The sequence below is a fragment of the Barbus barbus genome, assembly GCF_936440315.1.
Source record: "Barbus barbus genome assembly, chromosome: 27".
In the NCBI taxonomy this organism is placed as follows: domain Eukaryota; kingdom Metazoa; phylum Chordata; class Actinopteri; order Cypriniformes; family Cyprinidae; genus Barbus; species Barbus barbus.
The window spans coordinates 4,947,491-4,969,860 of record NC_136755.1 but is presented as its reverse complement, the minus strand read 5'-3'; the positions used below and the strand labels follow the sequence as shown (position 1 = coordinate 4,969,860).

Genomic DNA, 22,370 nt, shown 5'->3' with positions numbered 1-22,370 from the left:
AGCTCTGACCTTCCTCATGCGCACCATCTCTGTGTCCGCCCGTGGCGACTGTTCAGACCCCAGAGGGGAAGGAAGAGAGCATGTAAGTGTTTATGAAACAAGCTACTTTGCTACTCACTTACCAGTGAAAAAAAGCATGATTCACAAGGGTTGTGATTTATTTACAGCTGTTCATGTATGTCTTATAGTATGTAATATTGTCAGAATGCACTAATATATAGTTTAACACAAATATCTGCTGATGATCTATGATTGGAAGTCATATTACTGCTTTTGCAATTGACCTTTCGCTAAGCCCCACCTTAACATGGTACCAATCCAACACTGCATTTTTACATTTTACATTTATGAATTTGGCTGACACTTTTATTCAAAGCGACTCACATTGTATTTAAGGTACAAATCTCTTATGCTCTCCAAGGCTACATTTATATGATGCAAAATACAGTAAAAATAGCAATATAGTGAAATATTATTACAATCTAAAATAACTGTTTTCAGTAAAACTGTAATTTATTCCTGTGATGCCAAGCTGAATTTTCAGCAGCCATTACTCCAGTCTTCAGTGTCACATGATCTTTCAGAAATGCTCATTTGCTGGTCAATTATTAATAAAGTTTATTATTATCAATGTTGGAAACACTTTGTGCAGCTTCATATTTTTGTGGATTTTTTTAATTGTCTTTACTGTTGTGTCTTGACAAATAAAAAGTATTCATTTTTTTTTAAACCATGCTTATCCTAAACTTTTAAGTGGTAGTGTATAAAAAAAATATTAAGCAGCAATATTGATAACATTGATCAACATCGATAATAATCATAAATATTTCTTGAGCATCAAATCAGCATATTGAAATGATTTCCGATGGATCATGTGACACTGAAGACTGGAGGAATAAATTACATTTGAAAATATATTTACTGTTTTTGCTGTATTTTTGATCAAATAAATGCAGCCTTGATGAGCACGAAGAGACTTCTTAAGACACTGAACGATCTTAATTATTGCAAACTTTTAAACAGTGTATGTGTAACAAGGTATATTAATGTTAATAACTTAACAAACTTCTTTTACATATATAGAAGACTGTAGCTGTGGGACATTTTGTAAAATTTGTCTGAGCGAGAAAAATAAATCGAAAGAGGTGAAGCTTAGTGATTGGCCAACTGTGTAAAATCTTTTTGCATATAATAACAGTCTTAATGAAGGTGGCCACTAGGGTAAATCACAGTTGTACATGCTCTTATGTGATTGGCTGAAATCATGAGCACAAACCTGGCTCTTTCTCTCCCCATTGGTGGCCGTCACCACCGGGGCATCACGGTGCCGCCGTTCTCGCCGGGCTACCGTCTGCAGTAGCACAGAGAGAGTACACATACTCCTACTGTCTCACACAGACCTAAATATCATGGCTGTCTTGCATTTGTGGTCATTTTGTGGCTAATTTGTTTTTTATGTCGATCTTGGTGAGAATAAACCGTTTTGCTATATGAACATTTAGTCCAACAAATCAAAAGTCAGGTAGAAGTCTGTGCTGCAGGTTTATAAAGCTAGGTTCATCCTTACACATTTGCTTAAATTGTGTTTAAGTTTCCAGTGCTTTTAGCTGTACTAACACATAAAATAGGGGGGAAATGTAAACTCTAAAATGATCTAAAACAAAATATAATTTTGTTTAAACAAAACATAAAAAGTATAAATTATGATTTAAAATATATTTCCATTAATTTCACAAGCTATAAGTATAAATATTTGAGTGTTATTTAGCACATTTGTGTGTGTCATACCTTGATTTCAGGTGTGCCCTCTGCTTTGGTGCTGTGTGTTTTGGAGCCATCTGTCACATGGGCCTCTGCCTTCACCTTACTCTTCCTCTCAGTGTAGCGTGGATGGCCCGTGGGCGTGGACGTCTCTTTACGGTCAGTGCGAGCGGCAGATGCTACTGGGGAAGGAGCCATATCGCCTGGGGAGATGGGAGACATGATGGGAGCGCTGACGGGACGGGTGTTCTTATCCGGGGTCGAGACCATGGCTGTCAGAGAGAGACATATGGGACAGAGGAGAAAAAAAAAATGTTACACTTAAGTCATGGACTATAAATAAATATTCACTTTAACATACTGTAGACAATGTCAATTGTTTTGAGTTTTGCTGTGCATCTCTGATGAGAAACATGGTTCAATTTAAAGGCCATCAAACAAAGTAATACACATTCTTGGTCTTATTGTGATTATTATAAGGATAATGCAATCCTAAATCGGTTGCAAAAAGCAACTCTCACTGACACAACCCTTGTGAAAAATAACATCCTTAAGTAAGAACTATACTGCTCAGACACTTAATTGTATTTTAACTGCATATAAATGAAAATGTATTATATATAAATTCATATTACATGCAATTAGCTGAATGAACTTCACAGTGCTTTTTGATTCACTTAAGTAAGACTTAAGTACATCTTTATATGAAACTTATTATAATTATTCTGTTGTATTGAAATATGGTTAAATTGTACTGCTGAATGTGCAAGAATATATGATAAATTAACATATCTGTCATTTCTATTGAAATTTGTATGTATGTACAGAAAATGTATTATATGTGACCCTGGACCACAAAACCAGTCATAAGGGTCAATTTTTTAAAATTGAGATTCATACATCATCTGAAAGATATATGATGTATGAATCTCAATTTCAAAACATTGACCCTTATGACTGGTTTTGTGGTGCAGGGTCACATATAATATATTTTCTGCAGTGCCTTGCGAAAGTATTCATACTCCTTCATTTTTTTTCACGTTTTGTTATGCTGCAGACTTATGTTAAACTGCTTTAAATAATTTTTTCTCCACATCAATCTACACTCCATACAGCATAATGGCAAAGCAAAAACAGGTTTGTAACAACTTTGCAAATTTATTAGAAATAAAAAACTGAAATTATTCCATTGCAAGTATTCATACCCATTTCTGAGACACTTCAAATTTAGCTCAGGAGCAATCATATCGCTTGTAGATGTTACTACACTTCCAGTAGAGTTAAACTGCGGCAAATTCATTTGAATGAGTATGATTTGGAAAGGCACACACCTCTCAGAAAAGGTCTAACAGCTGAAAATGCATATCAGAGCAAAAAACAAGCCCTGAGGTCAAAAGAACTGCCCGTAGAGCTCAGAAAAAGGCTTGCATCAAGGCATAGATCTGGGGAAGAGTTCAGAAAAAAAATTATGCTGCATTGAAGGTTCACAGAAGCATGTAGCCTCCATTATCCATAATGGAAGACGCTTGGAACAACCAGGATTCTTCTTAGAGCTGGCCTCCTGGCCAAACTGAGCAACTGATGGAGAAGAGCTTTGGGTTAGAGTGGTGACCAAGAAGCTGATGGTCACTCTAGTTGAGCTCCATGATCATATGTGAAGATAGGAGAAACCTACAGAAGGACAAACATCACTGCAACGCTCCAACGATCTGGGCTTTATGGCGGTGTGGCCAAACTCAATCCTCTCCTCAGTGAAAATACATGAAAACACACTTGGAATTTGCAAAAAAAAAAAGCACCTAAAGGACCCTCAGACTCTGAGAAACAAGATTCTCTGGTCTGATGAACCTCAATTCCAAGCATAATGTTTGAAGGAAACCAGCCAATGCTCATGATACCAGGAGTATCATCCCAAAAGTAAAAGTGTGCTGGTAGCAGTCTCATGCTGTGGAGCAGTTTTTCAGCGGCAGGGACTGAGGGACTCGTCAGAATAGAAGAAAAGCTCAATGCTCCAAAATATTGAGATAGCTTTAATGAAAACCCAGTCCAGAGCATTCAAATCTCAGACTGGGCAGAAGCTTCACCTTCCAACAGGACAAGGGCCCTAAGCACACAGCAAGAATGGCTTATACACAACTCTGTGAATGTTCTTGAGTGGCCCAGCCACAGCTTGAACCCAATCAAACATTTCTGGGGAAACCTGAAAATGTGCATCTTCTCCCATCCAACCTGACAGAGCTTGAAAGGTGAAGAGATGAGGAGAAGAATGGCAGATAATTGCCAAATGCAGATGTGCAAAGCTTGTCACATCATACCCAAAAATACTTGAGGCTGTAAAGGTGCTTTAACTAAGCACTGAGTTAAGGGTATGAATACTTATGCAATGTACTTATTTCAGTGTTTTATTTTTAATAAATTTGCAAAGTTGTCACAAATCTGTTTTTTGATTTGTCATTATGGTGTATGGAGTATAGATTGATGTTGGGAAAAAAAAGTCATTTTAAAGCAGTTTAACATAAGGCTGCAAAATAACAAAATGTGAAAAAATAAAGGGGTATGAATATTTTTGCAAGGCACTGTAAATAAGCTTTCCATTGAAGTATGGTTTGTTAGGATAGGAAAATATTTGGCCAAGATACAACTACTTTAAAACTCTGGAATCTGAGGGTGCAAAAAAATAGCAAAAAATGTTGAGAAAATTGCCTTTAAAGTTGTCCAAATTAAGTCCTTAGCAATGCATATTACTAATCAGAAATGAAGTTGATATATTTACTGAAGGAAATTTACAAAAATATCTTCATGGAACCTGTGCTACTTACAACTGGTTTTGTGGTCCAGGGTCACGTATATTGTTAACTTAAATGTTATATTGAAAAACACACTACAATTAAAATTATAATCAAGTGCTTTACATAAGCTTTATTAAAACAGATTTTAAAAGTATTTTTATATTTTTACAAAGTTCACTTTTTAGAAATGTACTTAAGTTCACTTAAGTGGCCTTTTATTTAATTAATATTATATTAATCTGCACATACTTTTTTATATATACTTTTAAGATTTAAAGTACACTACAAGTGCAATAATAGACAATATATATTGAGGTTGTGTGTTTATTTTATGTCTTTCATATGCTTGGTGTGATTATTTAGAAGGTAGCATGTTAATCGATGCATTAACCCATGTAGTATATAAAACTAAGGTATGTACTTTGTGTATACTAAATACCTGTTGTTTGATTTTGAATGAAAGCTAGTTGCGTGTGGATGAAAGTTGACTTTTCTCATCGTAATATATGATTAAAACACTTATAGGAATCTGCTAGGATATGTTCTTCATTTTATGAAAAGAACTCAGCAAAGGATTTATGCATGGAAAACTGAGCCGGGCGGGGTGGGGTGGGGCTCCGCCCCTACAGAAACACTTGTGATTGGATCAAACAGAAAAAGGTGCAGACTGAAATCAGCCCGTTAAAGACAGACGCCCAGCTTTGCTTAGTTGCTTGCTGCTTGCTCGCGCGCTGTTTGAAACTTCGGCTCCTCATCTGATCGCACTGTTAAGCGCTCTCAGTCATATACCATCTGGCGAGGATCCACACATGCCTTCAAAGTTCTGACCAAAGAAACTTTAACACCTGAAGCCAAAAGAACTCTAAACAGACTTCCTAAGAGCGTCATCACGTCACAGAGAAACCAACCAATTGCAAGAGGGCATCCCAGTGACATCACGCAACAGAGATTTCAGCAGCCAATCCGCACCTGGGGTTCTCTCAACAAGGAAAGGAACGAAACAACTAAGAGCAAGTAATCAAATAATTCTCCATAATCCTGCTGGAAACTGGTTGCATTCATCTTTAAGAGTAAAGATAGTAAGGTTCCTTGCTTGTGACTCCCTCAGGTTGAAGTTAGAGCATTCTTGGAAACGAGCATTAGAACCTTAAACTCTCTTCAAATCAAAACAATTCATTGCCTGCAGCGTGTATGTGTGTTTGTACGTATTCTGTTTTGTGTTATTTTAGCGTAGTAGTGTTGTAGAGTAGCAAATAAACTTTGATTTATTAAGAAATCTTGTGTCTGGTGCTATGGGATTTTCAAGTCTTAAACTATTTGCCAAAGATCGCGTTACCTATGCTAAAATTACCTATGCTAAAAATGACCTAATCAATTCGGTATTACTGTGGCCACGGGAATAATCTGAATTGTTAAAACATACTGGTTTTAATGCTTGCTGGACAAGTCGTTAATGAGGTATAAGTTGGACGTTTTGATTAATAGCCATTAATCATACGAATATGAAATCGATACGACTCGATTTCAAGAAACTAAAATTAAATTAATAGTTCTAAAATTACTACAATGTAAACACAGAAACAAATGCTGTTGTTTTTTGTAAGAGCTGAATGTTTAGGAGGGTATAAATCTCTACCTCTGGTCAGATGGGTTTCAGACAGAGTGCAGCCCAGGAGCACAAACCAATCAACCTGAACTGATTCTTTCCATGATAAATATGTTTTAGTTTCGGCTCTAGGACCTTCATGCCTTTTGAACTGATCAAGCTCCTGTCAGACTGTGTGAGATTCTCTTGGCTAATACTGACCTGCCAATCAAAGACAACTCCAACAAGCACCAGAACAACTGCTCAGGTACACTGAATCTCACTCTGCATGGACTTTAATGTCTTCACAGGTGCATTCTGGGAGTTGCGATCCACAAAAATGAACAATACCAAACTTAAAAGCCTCAGGAAGCAACTTGTCAATCAAACTACTAATTAAAACAGCAATTTGTCTTGCTTTTCCTTCTACAAGCATTTCAGAGAGGGCCGTTTGCTGATTGCATCAACTGACTATGTATGATTCATAGAGTTTTTATGTAAATAACCTACAGTCTGCAGGAAGTAATTAAATCTGTGTCCGTGTTCTACCTGAGGGCTGAATGGTTAAATTATCAGTGGGTTAACCAGGGTTGTTTTTTCTGGATCGCACCCCAGCTGTGATTTCTCTCCCCCAGTGAGTTCACCTGCACTGCTTAAAGCAAGCACGGTTTATTTATACCACAAGAAATCACCTCCACTTTACCTCAGAGACACTCTGGCTCCGTTCCAAACTCCAGTGAGCTGTCACTGTCCACACAGGCTGCTGCCTTAATCGAAACGCAACCTCAAGAGACGCTCTCCGTAGGTACCAACTCTGAACAGCTGATTCCAATGGATTTGATTTTATGTTTAAATTTTAAATAATGTAAATATAGTTCATTAGATGAAATGGTAATACTTTATTTTAAGGATTAATTCTAAAAAAGTTTATATATTTTAAATGTACTAAATTGCAATTTCAGCATTGCAATATGTAACATATAAGTTTATTCTTTAAAAATATATTATTTCTGTTATTTCTGTCATAAGAGGGGAAAAGTATGCTAAACGTGTATTTTTTTCACAAGGGTCTGTATAGCGGGACCCCCCCCCCCCCCCATCATCAAGTATGAAATGCTGTTTTGAAATTCAGCCAAATGGAGGCATCCTATAGAGCAGCATGAGTGTGAAATACACTTGACACACAGTTTGAGTCACATTTCAGAAATACACTACTGTCAACATGACAAAACGGCCAGCAGAGGTCAGAACCCACGCTTGAGGCCTGAGAAAGCTGTCCAGCATCAGGTTGTTAGTGAGTAAAGCAGCCTGAATACTGAGTCTCTGTCTGTCCTTCAGCCCAAAGCCAGCAGAGACAAATGACTTCTCACAGCTCAAATAAAAACAGATGCTTTAAGCAAAACTTACATAAAGAGTCTGAACCTCCCCATGGGAAGTGCATTAGAGAACTGGAGAAACAGAGATTGAAAGAGAAAATAGGATCCCAAACAGAGCAAAAGCGAGTGTCAGACTTGTGATTGAACTCCCCGAGGTGACTGGCAGTGATTGGCCAGAATCCAACAAAGTGGGCCAATCATCTGCCTCTATTTTCAATCTAACCAGCTGTATCCATACGCAATCAGAACGGACTAAAGTAAATGGTAAAAAGAAAGGGAAAAAGGTAAGACTTCATATTAATAGTCCACTTTAAACATTCTTCAGACTATAAGTAACTCTGCAACTACATGTCAGCTTATTCTACTAACCCTAACCTACTAATACTATGTAGTGGCAAAGTTACTTATAGTTAGTAGAATGTCTAAAGTGGACTATCAAAATAAAGGAGAATAAACACACCTCCATCTAAGCTGCGAGACGCCCTCTTACTGGCGGAGCGCTGGAAATGCGGAGCGGGTCTGTCGATCATGGAGCTGGCCTGGCGGGTCTGGGCTTGAGTTCGGCCGCTGTAGCGGAACTTCGATCCCAGAGCCAGGAACTTCCTGGGAGTGGTGGCCGCTTCTGTGGACGTCAACCTGAGACCACAGAGTTCACGTCTCTTCATAATGTACTTGGACTCACAAAAACACTCATCGTTAAGATGGGAATACATGCTGTGATGTGTTGTTTGATATTCATACCTGAAGAATGTGTGATGCTCCACACACACTTTCCACAGTTTCTTGGCGGCCTTGTAGTTGGGCAGTTTAAAGCCAATGGCGCTTTCGTAATGTTCCAGCTGAAACATACAGCACAACAAAGGCTGACTGTGCATATGAGTGATTCTCATCAGAAAAATCATTATGAAATACCATTCTGAAACTAACAAAAAAAATATTTAGTGAGTATATGTGCAACTTCTTGCACATAAAGATCATAAAAAAATATGTTGTGTTTAATCTTAGATTTTAATTTCAAGTTAACAGTTAATTTTTTGTGTTATCATGTTGTATTGTGTTAGTTAGCTGTATTTTTTTAATTATTATTTAATCAAAACAACCCAACTGCAGTTTGATTGATATTAATTGGAATGCAGGATAAAAAACAAAACATGATTTTTGAACTTTTTAAAAACGTTAGTTTTAAACGAGTTATCTGTTTTTGCAATTGAACTCTTCATTTATTATTCACACACACACACACACACACACACACACACACACACATGCTTTACTGAATAAGTTGCTCTTTCTTTAAATACATTCAGTTATAGTTCAAATTTTCTTAGTGATAAAAATACCTCAGCTTATGCTTAAAACTATAGGGAGCCCTTTTACATAAGGTTACAATTAGCTTAACCCAAACTTAAATTTAATTACTATATATTTTTAAAATAGACGATCAACACTTATCTTAAAAAAAAAAAATTGTATGCAAACATGTAAATTGCACATAATGCAGTTTTTAAATGAACTGTTTTGTTAACTGTATTTGTTCAAATATATTCAATTAGACACTGGCTGTCATAGCATGTTTCATAACAGATTCATTTAAACATACATTAAATAATTAAGACTAACAGGTTTAGTAAAATATGAGTATATGGTGTAATATTTCATGAAATGCTCCTCTCTAGACTTAATTTCTCTAGTGAACTAATGAGCTGTGGACACTGATGACCTGCTGAGATCAATTAAATGCTACGTGACATTTTATTTCCATGCTGTTTTGTTGATGTTGATCAAAACAGCATTTATTATTTGAATTTCCTGAAAAAAAAATACTGTATTCATTCGGTACACAGACATACCGAACCGAAAGACCCGTACTGAAACGGTTTGGTACGAATACGAGTAATGTTACACCCCTAATATATATATATATATCAAGCTTGATAACATTTTACTTAAAAGAATAGAAATTAGCTATAAATATGTTTAAAATGCAAAAATTATTTTTAAATGGTAATAACTGAATTTAATCAATTATTGAAAAATATTAAAAGATAATTATATTAAAACTAATACTATAAATACTTCTAATTAAAATGAAAACAAAATAAAGCGTAATGTGACCTGAATAAATTCAGTATTTCTAAGGCTGTGTACACTTACGTCAGATGGCCGTATCTTGATGAAGAAACTGCTGCGTTTGTAGGAGACTTTGAGAACCTTTGGCCAGGGGAATCGATTAATCCTCAGCTTATCCTTATACACCATCAGGCCACTGGAGCAAACACCCAGCATTATATCCACTCCATCCAGATCCTGACAGAAAGAGACAAAAAGAACAGAAAAAAAAAAACATTTTTATATCTATATATAGGGAGAGAGAGAGAATCTTTTGACTGATGACTAAAGTTATTGAAACCCAGCGTACAAAGATTTTGCAATCACAAATTTCAACCACTAGGGGGCGGCCTTGCTTCTCTTTTAAAATGTGAATTCATAATTTATTTAAATCCATGGCTTGATGCAAACAGATTGACCTGGTTTCAGCCACCAAATCTGAGCAGTGACAGGACATGCAATGCTTTGATCACAAGCACTCCTGTGAGATGAAGGGCATCTCAGTCTAACCAATGTTTATGTGACGGCTCAGATTGATGATTTCACATAAAGAACGCAGTGCTTTAATAAGCCACATTGTCTAACTGGGACATATATGAATGTACAGTATTTTAAGTCACAGCATGCCTCAGTAAATGGAGACAATGTATTTATGTAATGTAAATGTATTTATTATTATTATTATCCAATCAAAAACCAAAGAAAAAAAATAAATAAATAAATACCAATAAAACCAACCTCATGTAAATATTTAAATAAAATAGGTTTTATGCCATTTTGGCATATAACCTTATTTATTTATTTGAAAATATATTTATTTATTTATTGAAAATATCATTATACCATGGTATTGCAAACATTGCAAACCTCATAAAAATACAATAAAACAACTAATTTAATAGTTAGTATGGCAGTTTTCTGAAGGTTAACCATTTGTATTTATTTATTTGTTTTTATTATTATTTATTGTATTTATTGTAAAGTATCTCCAGTTCATTTACTGTACCTTTGCCTGGTGGAGATCAACCCCATACATGGCCAATTTTTTAGCATTCTCCAGGAACATCATATCAGCCTGAGCTGGACTCATAGATCTGTAGAAAACAAAAAAACTATTCAGAGTCATAACAACATACCTTGCTACAGAAAAGGAAAGTGCAAATACTAAATATTGTAATGCTAACAAATATTTCCCAAGCATCCATTTATGATAAGAATATATGTGTGTAAATCATCAGCGCACCAGTAAGAAGCACTCATGATCACCTGTATGTGCGGTGAAGCTCCATGACTTTCTCCTCCAGCTCCTTGGTCTGTCCTGGGATGAGCTGGAGCTCCTTGGCATAGTCGGTGCCGTGAACCTCGGGGTCGTACTCGCCCAGCTCCGACTGCAGGGCGTAAGATCCCAGCAAGGCCAGGGTCACGAAAGAGCAGGGCAGGCGGCCGTTCTTGATGTCCTTCCGCAGCTGCAAACACAAGTAGTACCTGCAGAGCGCAAAGACTTTCATATAAGCTCAAAAACTCAAACACATTATGTGCCAAGTTGGGACAATATGTTGTTGCAAAACATAATGCACAGGAGTCCAGAACTGCAACCATGACAACAGCAGTAACGTGACGTCAGCGCACCGCTGTGATAATTCAGGGTGAAAGGGTTTTTGTAATTTATGAGTGTGATAATGAAACTGGCTAGAGAATTGCATGCTCACTTGGTAGGAAACAGCGGGAGGCTCTCCATTTTATTAATAATTTGATCTGGCAAGTATCGCAGATTAGTTTTAAAATTAGTGAGTGAGCAAGCAAGAGTAAGAGAGGAAGAGAGAGACAAACCACTATCATATATGACGGGAACTGGATATCAATATGGATGACAATTGTGAGGAATTTAATTCTTCTGGTTCTGATTGTAAATTGACAAAATTCCCTTTTTTGTGGCTCTTGACACAGGGTACTTCAGTAGGGTTTTCCACTTGCTTTGGTGGAACAAGGACTGTTACTCGGACGTCCTGCTGCTAGGGTTGCACAACATCGGAAAATTTCTACTCTGATTGAGATGATTTTGTAAGGCAATGTATCCGCATATAAAAATCTGAAATGGTTTCAATAATCTGAAAATGTATGAACCAACATTTCAGGGCTGAACGAAAATTTGTATGTTCACACTTGGTTATAATCTTTACTGTAGTAGATTGCCAACAGATAAATATATGTCCCCCGTGTTTCAGAGTGAAGTGCAGCACTGTGTTCATTTACACATGCACAGTTTTTGGTATCTCAGAATGGCTCAGTTTACAGTAAATGAACACAGCGTTACACTGATCTGTAGGATTATAGCTTTATAGAAATAAAATCTATTTAGAAAAATGGCTTAGTGCAACTATCAAATCACTGCAATTTAAATGAATAAATATATGCACTGCATATTTAAGGGTGAAGCACTGTGTTCATTTACACACAAGCAGCTCGTGATGTGGTGTTTCAGCATCTCAGACTCAGATCTCAGAAAATGAACACACTCTAAAACACACACATATAGCAGCACATATATTAAATTAAATCACAGCCTTTGCAATTTAATAATCCCACTAAGCCACATTACAAAATCAATTTTATTTATATGCGGCTATAATCCTAGACATCGGACAGGAAACATTAAGGAGAGACAGAGGGGTGGGTGAATGCAAAGGTCAATGAAAAGGTCAAATCGTCTGGCCAAAGCTCCAAAAAGACCGCCATGTGTAAATGGATAGTCTGCATATTATATATATATATATATACGTACATATATATTAGGGGTGTCCCCGACTAAGGATTTTCGTAATCGAATCAGAATTTTCTAATCTTGCCGATAGTCAAATCATATGATACAAACGGGGTAAATAATGTTTTATGTTTTGATAAAAAGATAGTTAACATTAAATATCAGCGAAACCCTAAGAATTCTAATTTTTTACAATAGTGCTCTCGTTATAATGTACATAGTTATTAATGTTCAGCATTTCTGTATTAAGCTGCGTGCGCTGGAGATGACCAGTAGAATGAAGCATATGATAGCATTTTTTTTTTATCAATGGGATTTAACTCATTTAACTCATATAGAACACACTTCGTTATTTATACAACATAACGTTAATAATGTGACTTATAGGTTGTCTGCACAAAATGCCCCGAATGCATGAACGTGTCTGCGCCGCTCTGAATTAACTGTTTTTGTGGACGCGTTTTTCACGCAACAACGTGCAGAAACATGGCAACTAAACTCTAAAAATTCAATATACAATATAGCAAATCAGACATTTGAGCACCCCCACATAGCCAAAATGGCATGATCATAACACCCCGTGAATATTCGACTGTGAGATTGGGAGTCGAATCAGTATGCTCCTATCGAAGCATTGAATCGTAGACTATTCGGGGACACCCCTTATATATATATATATATATTAAGTGCTGTTCACCTGGTGATGTCTTCTGATAGCTGGGCTGGATCAGGTGGGTAGAACTTCACATTGAATGTGAAATCGTAGTCGGTGCCTAAATAAATGCATGCATAAACATGATTTAAAACAGGAACAACAGAAAATTAGACACTAACTTTCTGACAGTCAAAGAGCGATGATGTGACTCACCTTGTACTTGCCGCCTGATCTCCTTGGTGAAGTCCAGCCATGTCTAAAAGACACATAAAGCTTTAACTAAAGGCCTGTTTACACTCTAAAGTCTGCCTATTTAAATGCCCAAGCTCTTTTGGGCAGATTCTGATTGGTTGTCAGTGTTTTTATCATTTATCAGTTGAAAAAATTGTTCTGAAAGTGATTTCAGTTGTATAATTCCCCTGTGTATTTATTGTTACAACTGTGGTGTGGATTTATAATTCTATTCTTATAGAATTACAGTAAAATGATTTTTAAACTTCATAATAATTGTTATAAAATGGGGTTTTATAACAATAGTAAAGAAAATAGTTTTAATAATTGTTTAAATAATTTAAAAAGAAAACATCCATTATTTCTATTTTGACTAGAATTCCACTGAAGAAAACGTGCTGTGTCAAGAAAAAAAGAAAGTGTCACCTACAGTTAATATTAAGTGAGTGCTAACAGATTGAGGCACCTTTATGGTTGGCGTCTCCCAAATGACCAGACCGTAATAGTCCTTCTCTAACAGGTTCAGGTGGTCGCACACTTTTGCAAACAGCTCCTGGCCTTTGGCATGTTTCTGGAAACAAAGAAATGTAGTTAAAACAAAGAAGCCCCTTTTTGGATCAGTACTAAAGTATTTAAGTATTTTAGTCAGACAACAACTGTAGTCCTTATATAGCAACTTGTTAGCGACAAGCATTAAAGCATACAGTGACTTCTAGACTGATACTGATAGAGATACAACTGTGTCTAATTTATTTTGTAGAACAAAACATGAACTCGTGGCTTGAAATTATCTTTAAAGTTTTAGGTCTATGAATTGAGCCGCTTTATTAGCAAGTGATATTATGTGTAGCATACTACTATAATATTTTTCTGTTCCTTCAGAATGTAGTATGGAAACCCATTTCTGTCACACAAGAAAAAATAATGCTTTGGTAAATCAAAAAATAGTTTTTTCTTATGTTGCAGAAATGTGCTTCCATAATAGAATGCATATTGTGCACAGTAAGCTAATTTTCGGTATGCATGAAATACGCAGATTCTATAGTACACAACAGAGCACAATTGTGCTGGGTACTGTTTCCCACAATGCAATGTGTATGACTTCACTTTCCAGGGTGAATGCACCAGAAGTTATTAGGGACATGATGTTTTTGGTTCATTACTATTGTGGGACTGAGAAAGATTAAGACATTTTTACAGGCAAAGTAGTGAGGTCATGTGACAACTGCTGTTTGAAACGTAGAATTATGCAGATGGTTTCACCTACTATTTGAAGTATAAAGTTCATGTTCTATAAAAATAGTTGCCTTGTGTTCCATTCTGAACATAGAGACTCTTGTGTGGAAATAGAATTGTTAGCTTAGCTCGCTACATGCTAACAGCAGAATTAGCTGTGAACGTAAAGCGAGACTTGCGGGTCAAGTTGCTGCTAATAAGGATGTTCTGTTTCACTTAGGATTCTGTCTCTGTAGATAGCAGACATCGAGTCTGCTCAGTCGGTTTCAGACGAGAGCCGCACAGTACGATGGCAACAAAAACAGGCCAAAGTGTCAGATCAGCAGAAATAGTCTCTAGGTAGTCTGAGAGTTAATTAGCAAAGGAAGTAAAAGCCCTTGAGCAACGCTTGAGTTTCAGACTCGCTCTCGTGGGACTAGACAACGATACGCCACATTTGATAAGCAACAAAAGCGGCGGTTGTGTGTGTGTGTGTGTGCATATGTCGCTTACTTCCAGCTCACACTCAAAGAGAGTATCATCCAGCAGCTTGACTTTGCAGGTCATGATCCTGGGGCGACGAGATGCTTTCTGCTTCTTCCCCTCCTCCTCCTCCTCCTCCTCCTCCTCCACCACCACTGCGTTCTCCTCCTGTTTCTCTTCTTCTTTTTCTCCTTCCTCCTTTAACTCTGTTTCTGCTGCACCTGCATCTTCCGGCTTGGCCTCTTCCTCTACTTTCTCTTTTTCCTTCTCACGCTCCTTGTCTTTCTCTCCCTCCTCTCCTTTGGCCTTGTCCTCATTTTTCTTCTCCTTCTTCTCTTTTTTCTCCTTCTTCTCTTTCTTCTCTTTTTTCTCTGGCTTCTCTTTTTTCTCCGGCTTCTCCTTATCTGCTTTCTCTTTCTTCTCCTTCTCCTTCTTCTCCTTCTTTTCCTTCTTCTCCCCCTTCTCCCCCTTTTCTGCCTTGCCGGACTCCAGCTCGGCGTCTTCCTTCTGATCTGCTACGATTTGCTGGAGGAAGAAAAATATGTCAAAAATCCAAAGTTTAGATTATTACACAATTAATTTGCTGGAGGAAGACAAATTTGTACCTTATGTACTGTAAATTTTGGAAGATCCTTCAAACTGGTCTCATGAGACTTCATAATTTTAACAGGATGGTGAAATGACAACAAGAACCTCTAAAAATGTAACCTTTTCATGCATATAGAATATGAAAATACTCGAGCGTTAGAATGGGAGTAGGCAGGTGTTTTTGTTCACCAGTCCAAAAGTGCACGCATCCATAATAAAACATACCTCACACAGCTCCGGGGGGTGAATAAAGGCCTCCTGTAGCAAACAGATGTATTTTTGTAAGAAAAATATCCATATTTAAAATGTTATAAATACTTTTTTCTCTGTCGTACACGGAAGCCGTTCCGGCGGATGACGTAGGACGTATGCATAGTTTCCTTACTTTACCAAAGGAAAACCAGCCTCCTCTTGGCTTATATCGAAATTCTCCTACATTCTTCTTTACAAATCCTCGGTTTGGGCTTCTAATTTGTGGCCGGCTTTTTGTTTTGTTCTCTCCTCCGTGCTTCCCGTGTTCGTCACTAATCACACAACGCTGACGTCCTACGTCATCCACCGGAACGGCTTCTGCCTACAACAGTTAGCAGAAGTGAGAAAAAATATTTTTCTTAGAAAAAAGCATTCGTAGATTTGCTACAGGAGGCCTTTATTCACCCCCCGGAGCCGTGTGAGGCACGTATTATTTTGATGCGCGCGCTTTATTTTACTACTTTTGGACTGTTGAACAAAAACACCCACCTACTCCCAATGCTTGGAAGAGCAAGGAAAATGTTTAATGTAACTCCGATTGAATTCGTCTGAAAGAAGAAAGTCATATACACTTAGGATGCTTTGAGGGTGAGTAAACCTTGGGCTAATTTTCATTTTTGGGTGAAATAACCCTTTAATGCACATTTTGACAGAGTTAAAAAAAAACCTTCCTGAAGTTGGCACGGAATTAAAGTTCATCTGCCTCCACTTTTGAGTCTCAGAATGCAATCAACAACCAATGGATTTGTATATCGCAATATTCTAGAAAAGATCCGTTGCTACTTCTGTTTCATTGCAACCTTTTTTTTATATTATTTTAAAGTGGTCATCGAATGCCCATTTTCCACAAGTTGATATGATTCTTTAGGGTCTTAATGAAAAGTCTATAACATACTTTGGTTAAAATTTCTCAATGGTAGTGTAAAACAACACCCTTCTAACCGGTCAAAATCAGCTCTGTTCACAGCGAGTCGTTACGGTGTATTTCCCTTTATATGCTAATGAGCTCTGCTGACCCTGCCCCTTTCTTCCATAGGATGACGCACAGTTCTCTGTAAGACTGTAAACTTTAGCCGCATTCATCGTGAAACTTGCTAATTAGCACATTATTAGGAAAGGCGATTTGCAAAATTCCTTAAATGATACTCGCTTCTTCTGGAGATTAAGCTGGTTCATGATTCGCGTGAACATAGATGCATTTAGGTAGATCGGGGGGGCGCATTCCCTTTAAAAACAAAGCTAATCCACTGCGTCTTCAGCGGCTCAGATGTCAGGAATAAATGACGACTGCTATGTTCATTATTACATCCAACAACAAAACACCTCAATTGCTTAGGAGCCATTTTTTTCTACTCCTGCTCTGGCATTGAAACATGGACTGATGACAGCTCTCTCAGGGCGGGTCAAAGGTAAAATGCTAGTGTCAATCAACAATCTTGGGAGGGGCCTGTGTGACATCACACAAACAGGCATCTGAGAACGGCTTGATTTTAGAAAGGGGTCATGATTTATCAAGATTTAAAAGAAAAAAATAAACTCGATGGATTTTTATCATTAGGGTGGTTGTGAACACACACTGCCAACACACATTTCAGTTCAAACAACATGAAAAAGTCAATTTTGCATCCGATGACCCCCTTAACATTTGCAAAAATAGTTGGATATAAACTAAAAAGTGAAAAATGAAATTTCTGTCTTCATTTACTTCATTTAGCCACTGACTTCCATAGTATGGAAAAATACTATTGGCCACCAGCAACTGTTTACAAACATTTTACAAAATGTCTTCTTTTGTGTTCAACAGAAAAAGAAATCCATATAGGTTTGGAACAACATGAGGGTGAACAATAATTTTTAGATGATCTATCCCTTTAAAATGCTTCATATTCAAGAGAAAAGAGAGCAGAATAAATAATGAAAAGCTAGCTTTGGAGGGAAAAAAAGCTGAAGCATTTTGACAGCAGTCAGCAATGCCTAAAATACCAGCCGTTCAGTATGAACAGCCTCTCAGAAAGCTTTTAGTGTACTGTGCTGCTGGAGCAGATGAGAGCTGCAAAACACAATCTTTGACCATAACTAAACGTGTGAATGTGAGATGTGTGAAGCCCCACAGTTCAGTTGCATTTGCACAGACATCCCTTGCTACATGCAAATAGTGTGGACATCCAATTGTCACCCTGAGGTCAAAACTGTCAGTAAGCCCACACACCAGTGGGCTAAGGGTTACTCTGACTTTTAAAAAGTCTTGGAGATGCTTTACTGTTTTGCTTCAGAAGACTTAGGATTTAGAAGTGTGGAACACTTTTGTCCAAAAATGGTGACGTTTAATTAGCACTTCTCTAATGGCACATTGTGACCGTTTCATTTAATGCAAACAAAATGGATAAACTACAACAGACTAACATGTCAGCTGTGTTGATGCTAGGGCTGATTTTAATGGATCTTCATTTTGATAAACAGAGATCTTTTAGTCTATGCTATTTTCAGTTGATGGCTGAACAAAACACCACTAAACATTATTTGATATCAATGAACATTAGAAGGTATCGTGACTTATGTAATCACTCAGTTGGTGTTTCAACAGCAAAATGTCAATAAAACAGCTTGAAAACAACACTTAACATTACATTTACCTCAGGAAAGCATTGAATTTCCATAAAATCATTAGAGAGGAGCATTTTGCTAAATATATGCACAATAGACCAATTCAATGCAGTGATGTCATTGACCCATGAACATTTCCTGCGTGTTGTCAAACTACTTCAAACCAGTAACAGGAGGCGATTAACTAACCTTAAAACGGTTGTCATAATGTTTTTATCAAAATGTGGATTTTTTTTTGGGATGCTCAGAAGTTATGGAAATTAGAAATGGAAATGCGTTACACTGCAAAAAAAAAAATGCTTTTCTTTGTTTCCAGCCAAAATATCTAAAAAATTCTTAATAATTCTTTAAAAAAATTGCCTTGTTTTCAGAAAAAACAAGTTAGGGGGTATGCCCGAAGCGTGAATCCATATTCAGAAAGACACAGGAAACACATAACGATTGCTAACGGTTACCTGTTTACATTCTACCTGGCTACCTACATTACAGTACATAAAATTTCACTTACCACATAAAAAGAGTAAGGAGAGATGACTGAGGAGATAGCAAATGCTTTGCAGATCCTCAGCTCCACTGACAAACATCTTATCTCGTAAAAAGTGTGGTAAGTACTCCATAGTATAAACAGAGTAACTCACACCTGATTGCGAATCTCGAAAGTGAAAGTGAAACTAAAAAGCGATCATGCATTCAAAAGCAGTTTCAATGTCCGGCATAATAGCGGCTCCCTGATGCCCGCAGTATAATTACCCAATGATATAACTGCAAGAGAAAGTATTGAAATATGTATTTTCCTCCCATCTCCTATTTAGGGAATAACACGGTATTGGGATGCAGCAGATTGCGGGGGGTATGGGGGGGGTCACGATGTCAGCTCAACATCGCGATGTCTATCAGCCATCGGCGATGGCATCGTCTATCGGCCCAACCCTATAAGAAAAGCATTTTTTGCAGTGTAGGACTGTTGCTTTAGATAGTTATTGTTTACATCCCTCAAAATGGTCTATATTACATTTGGATTAAATTTTTTACCGCCGTCTTTGAGTTTTTATGACAGGCACATATGCAATTAATTTCAGTGCATCACTACTTTTATGTTGTTGTTTATTTTTTGTCCTTTTATATATATTATATGATTTGTATATAATACGTCAATAATTATATATGGTGTAATGTACTTATTTGTTAAATATCTGGAACCGGTATGATGTCAGATTCAACAAATGTGCCACAATCATATTTAATGAATCTAATGAATCAACTTTTGCTCTTCACGTCACACTGCCTAACCTGATGAGATGTGCTGGAATAGCAGCAAAATTATCACGCGAATCAGATACCAAAATTCGGCAAGATTATGAAATACATTTTACTAAGGATTCTCTTAAATTGAAAGATATCACTGGAGAAAATATAACAGTCAGCATGGATCACATGTGTCTTGATTACCAAAACATTACAATATAGCCTTGACATCACTGAATTTCTGTCAGAGTTGAATCTTAAATCTGGCTCTAGTTTTAGTACCATTAATCTGTTTCTCTTTCTCACCTGGTTTTCAGCACTGCTAATTGAGTGCTGGTCTAGAGCAACATCGCCCTCTATGCGCAGTTCTGGCTCGGGGTCTGCTATGGGAGCTTTGGGCTCTTCCTGGCCGTCCTTGTCCCGGGCCCTCTCCGTCTCCACCCCCTCGCCGTCCGAGCACTGTGAGCGGCGCTTCAGGAAAGAGGAGAAGAGGCGGGAGAGGCCGCGGCCAGCCGAGGTGCGCTGGCGCGGCTTCAGCTGCTGTTCCTCCTCCAAGCCCCCGGGGGGCGGCGAGGTGCCGGAGGGGCTGTCCTGAGCGATTTCAGTGGAGCCTGGCTCCTGTGCAGCGGGGTCCTCCTCTTCCTGCTGCTGCTCGCACACCTGCTTCTTATGAACACTCTCCGCCTCGTCTGTGGTCATGGCAGTCGCTGCAGGAAGAGACGGTTCGGTTAAAGTCACGTATCTATTTTACAGCACTGTTGAAATTGTCCAGATTGTATACTATTTCCAATGGATTTTCAAAGTATGTGTCTCCTAATATACACACTTGAAAATGTGCACATGCAATAAGAAGTAAGTGCGTAAGACTGTCTCAGGTCAGGTCTGAAAAAAAAACAAAGCCCTTAACCCACACTATCTCTAATGCTTTGTTTTTTTTATGAAGAGAGGAGAGGATAGGTTGAGAAAGCGCTCCAGGTAAATTTTGAAATGTACCAGGTTTATATATATATATATATATATATATATATATATATATATATATATATATATAAAGCCTATATAAAGTTGATAAGCAAATAAATGTGTTAGTTTACACAAAAAAATGTGTAAGCTTTTAATAAGTCCAAGAATAAAATTATTCATTTACTTAACATGTTAAAATTGATTTACAGAAAGTTTTGTGCTGTTTTCTATCAGTTTGGACTTGAATAAAGAGAGAAAACTTGCACTTAACCTTTTCGCTGTATTCGTGATATTATTGTATCGTGAGCCATGTATCGTGATTCGTATCGTGAGGTACCCTGCGATTCCCACCCCTAGTGTGCGCATGCATTTAGAGTGTGTTCTTTCACTGCATGATTCAGTCTATTAAAATGCATTTAAAATGATTACAAAATTCAAGATATGGGGGCAGAAAATGTATATATTTATATAATTTCATGTAGTTAATCAATATCACATGCAGAGTGCCATTTTTCTCTCCAAAAATCAGCATGATTAATAAAGTGATATTGATTTTATACAAAAGTTCGATAAACAAGAAGTTAATATTAAGAGACCTATGTTTCAGACGCCATATTGCCTCAATTTCGCTGACAAAAATTCCAAACACAGCCACAGCACTGAATGAATCTTCTTGAATGAATCAACCGTTTCAATTATTTGGTTCAATCGCAACAACTCACTTATTTACAGTGACTTGCTGCCACCTACTGGTTTTAATTTCACATTTAAAATATCAAAACCTTATTTATGCATTTATGCAACTGCAGGTTAAATGCATTAATGTCCTGCACTAAACAGTAGTGTGTAAATGCATCTAAGAGCCACTTCAGATGCAGCTTCTGTGTTTCCTCTGCATTGCAACGATTAATTTTATTGATACTGATTTCATTTGCTTGGTAACAGCCCAAATGCATTATTATTCTAATTGACTGATTAACCTAAATGTAAGAATTTGACTCAAAAGATGATGCAGTCTTTTATTTTATTTTTTAAATGGCTTTATAAAAGGTAAAAATGCCCATAAAAGGTAAAAATCTATTTAAACTTATTGAAAAAGATAAATGCTGTGAACCGACCTCTACACAGAATATGAAGTAGGGCTGTCAAAAAAAAAAAATTAATTTCAAATATTTGTTGAATTTAAAATAAAAATCCACATTTTAGGTGTGCGAGATGCGATGATGATGTAGGTAGGTGTCATTGCATTTTAATGCTTTTTTTTAGCCTATCCAGTTGAAGCCACTGGATACGTTGTTCATAAGACGTTGTTCATAAGACGTTGATATTTGGTTAAATTTCGGTTGCGACGTCAGGTGACCAAAATTCAATGTAACTTCAACATCTAATGTCAGTGTTAAATTGATGTCCAATACCGACGTCAGCTGACGTTGAGATTTTGTTGTTTTTAGGTTGTGTAACCAAAATCATCCAACGTTAAGTCAACGTTAAATTAATGTCATCCCGATTTTCATTTTCAACCAAAATCCAACATCTGTCCGACGTCATGTCCAACTTCAACCTGACGTTACATAGACGTCTGGTGCCTGCTGGGAAGCCGTTCACACAGAACGCATATTTTGAGCATTATCTAGAGGGACATCTATCACCGCTGCACTCGTGTCTCGCAAAAGAGAGTCAGATATTTAGAAAGCTATTTAAAATTATTGTAAGTTCAGCTTTGAAAAAACATATCTCAAAAATGTATTGCAGG

The 22,370-nt window shown here is 37.2% G+C and overlaps 1 protein-coding gene across 2 annotated transcripts in view; it reads right to left on the bottom strand.

The window, feature by feature from the left end:
* epb41a (erythrocyte membrane protein band 4.1a) overlaps positions 1 to 22,370 on the bottom strand; it is a 73,331-nt gene that overhangs the window by 30,593 nt on the left and 20,368 nt on the right. For both annotated transcript variants that reach the window (XM_079381795.1, XM_079381796.1), the window contains exons 2-12: positions 19,961 to 20,361; positions 14,996 to 15,490; positions 13,734 to 13,838; positions 13,250 to 13,292; positions 13,079 to 13,154; positions 10,887 to 11,105; positions 10,627 to 10,714; positions 9,666 to 9,818; positions 8,253 to 8,350; positions 7,972 to 8,147; positions 1,789 to 2,033 (exon numbers count right to left, since the gene is read on the bottom strand). In XM_079381795.1, coding sequence (XP_079237921.1) covers positions 1,789 to 2,033; positions 7,972 to 8,147; positions 8,253 to 8,350; positions 9,666 to 9,818; positions 10,627 to 10,714; positions 10,887 to 11,105; positions 13,079 to 13,154; positions 13,250 to 13,292; positions 13,734 to 13,838; positions 14,996 to 15,490; positions 19,961 to 20,353 — 2,091 coding nt within the window. In that variant the 5' untranslated portion in view covers positions 20,354 to 20,361. The remainder of the gene's footprint in view (positions 1 to 1,788; positions 2,034 to 7,971; positions 8,148 to 8,252; positions 8,351 to 9,665; positions 9,819 to 10,626; positions 10,715 to 10,886; positions 11,106 to 13,078; positions 13,155 to 13,249; positions 13,293 to 13,733; positions 13,839 to 14,995; positions 15,491 to 19,960; positions 20,362 to 22,370) is intronic.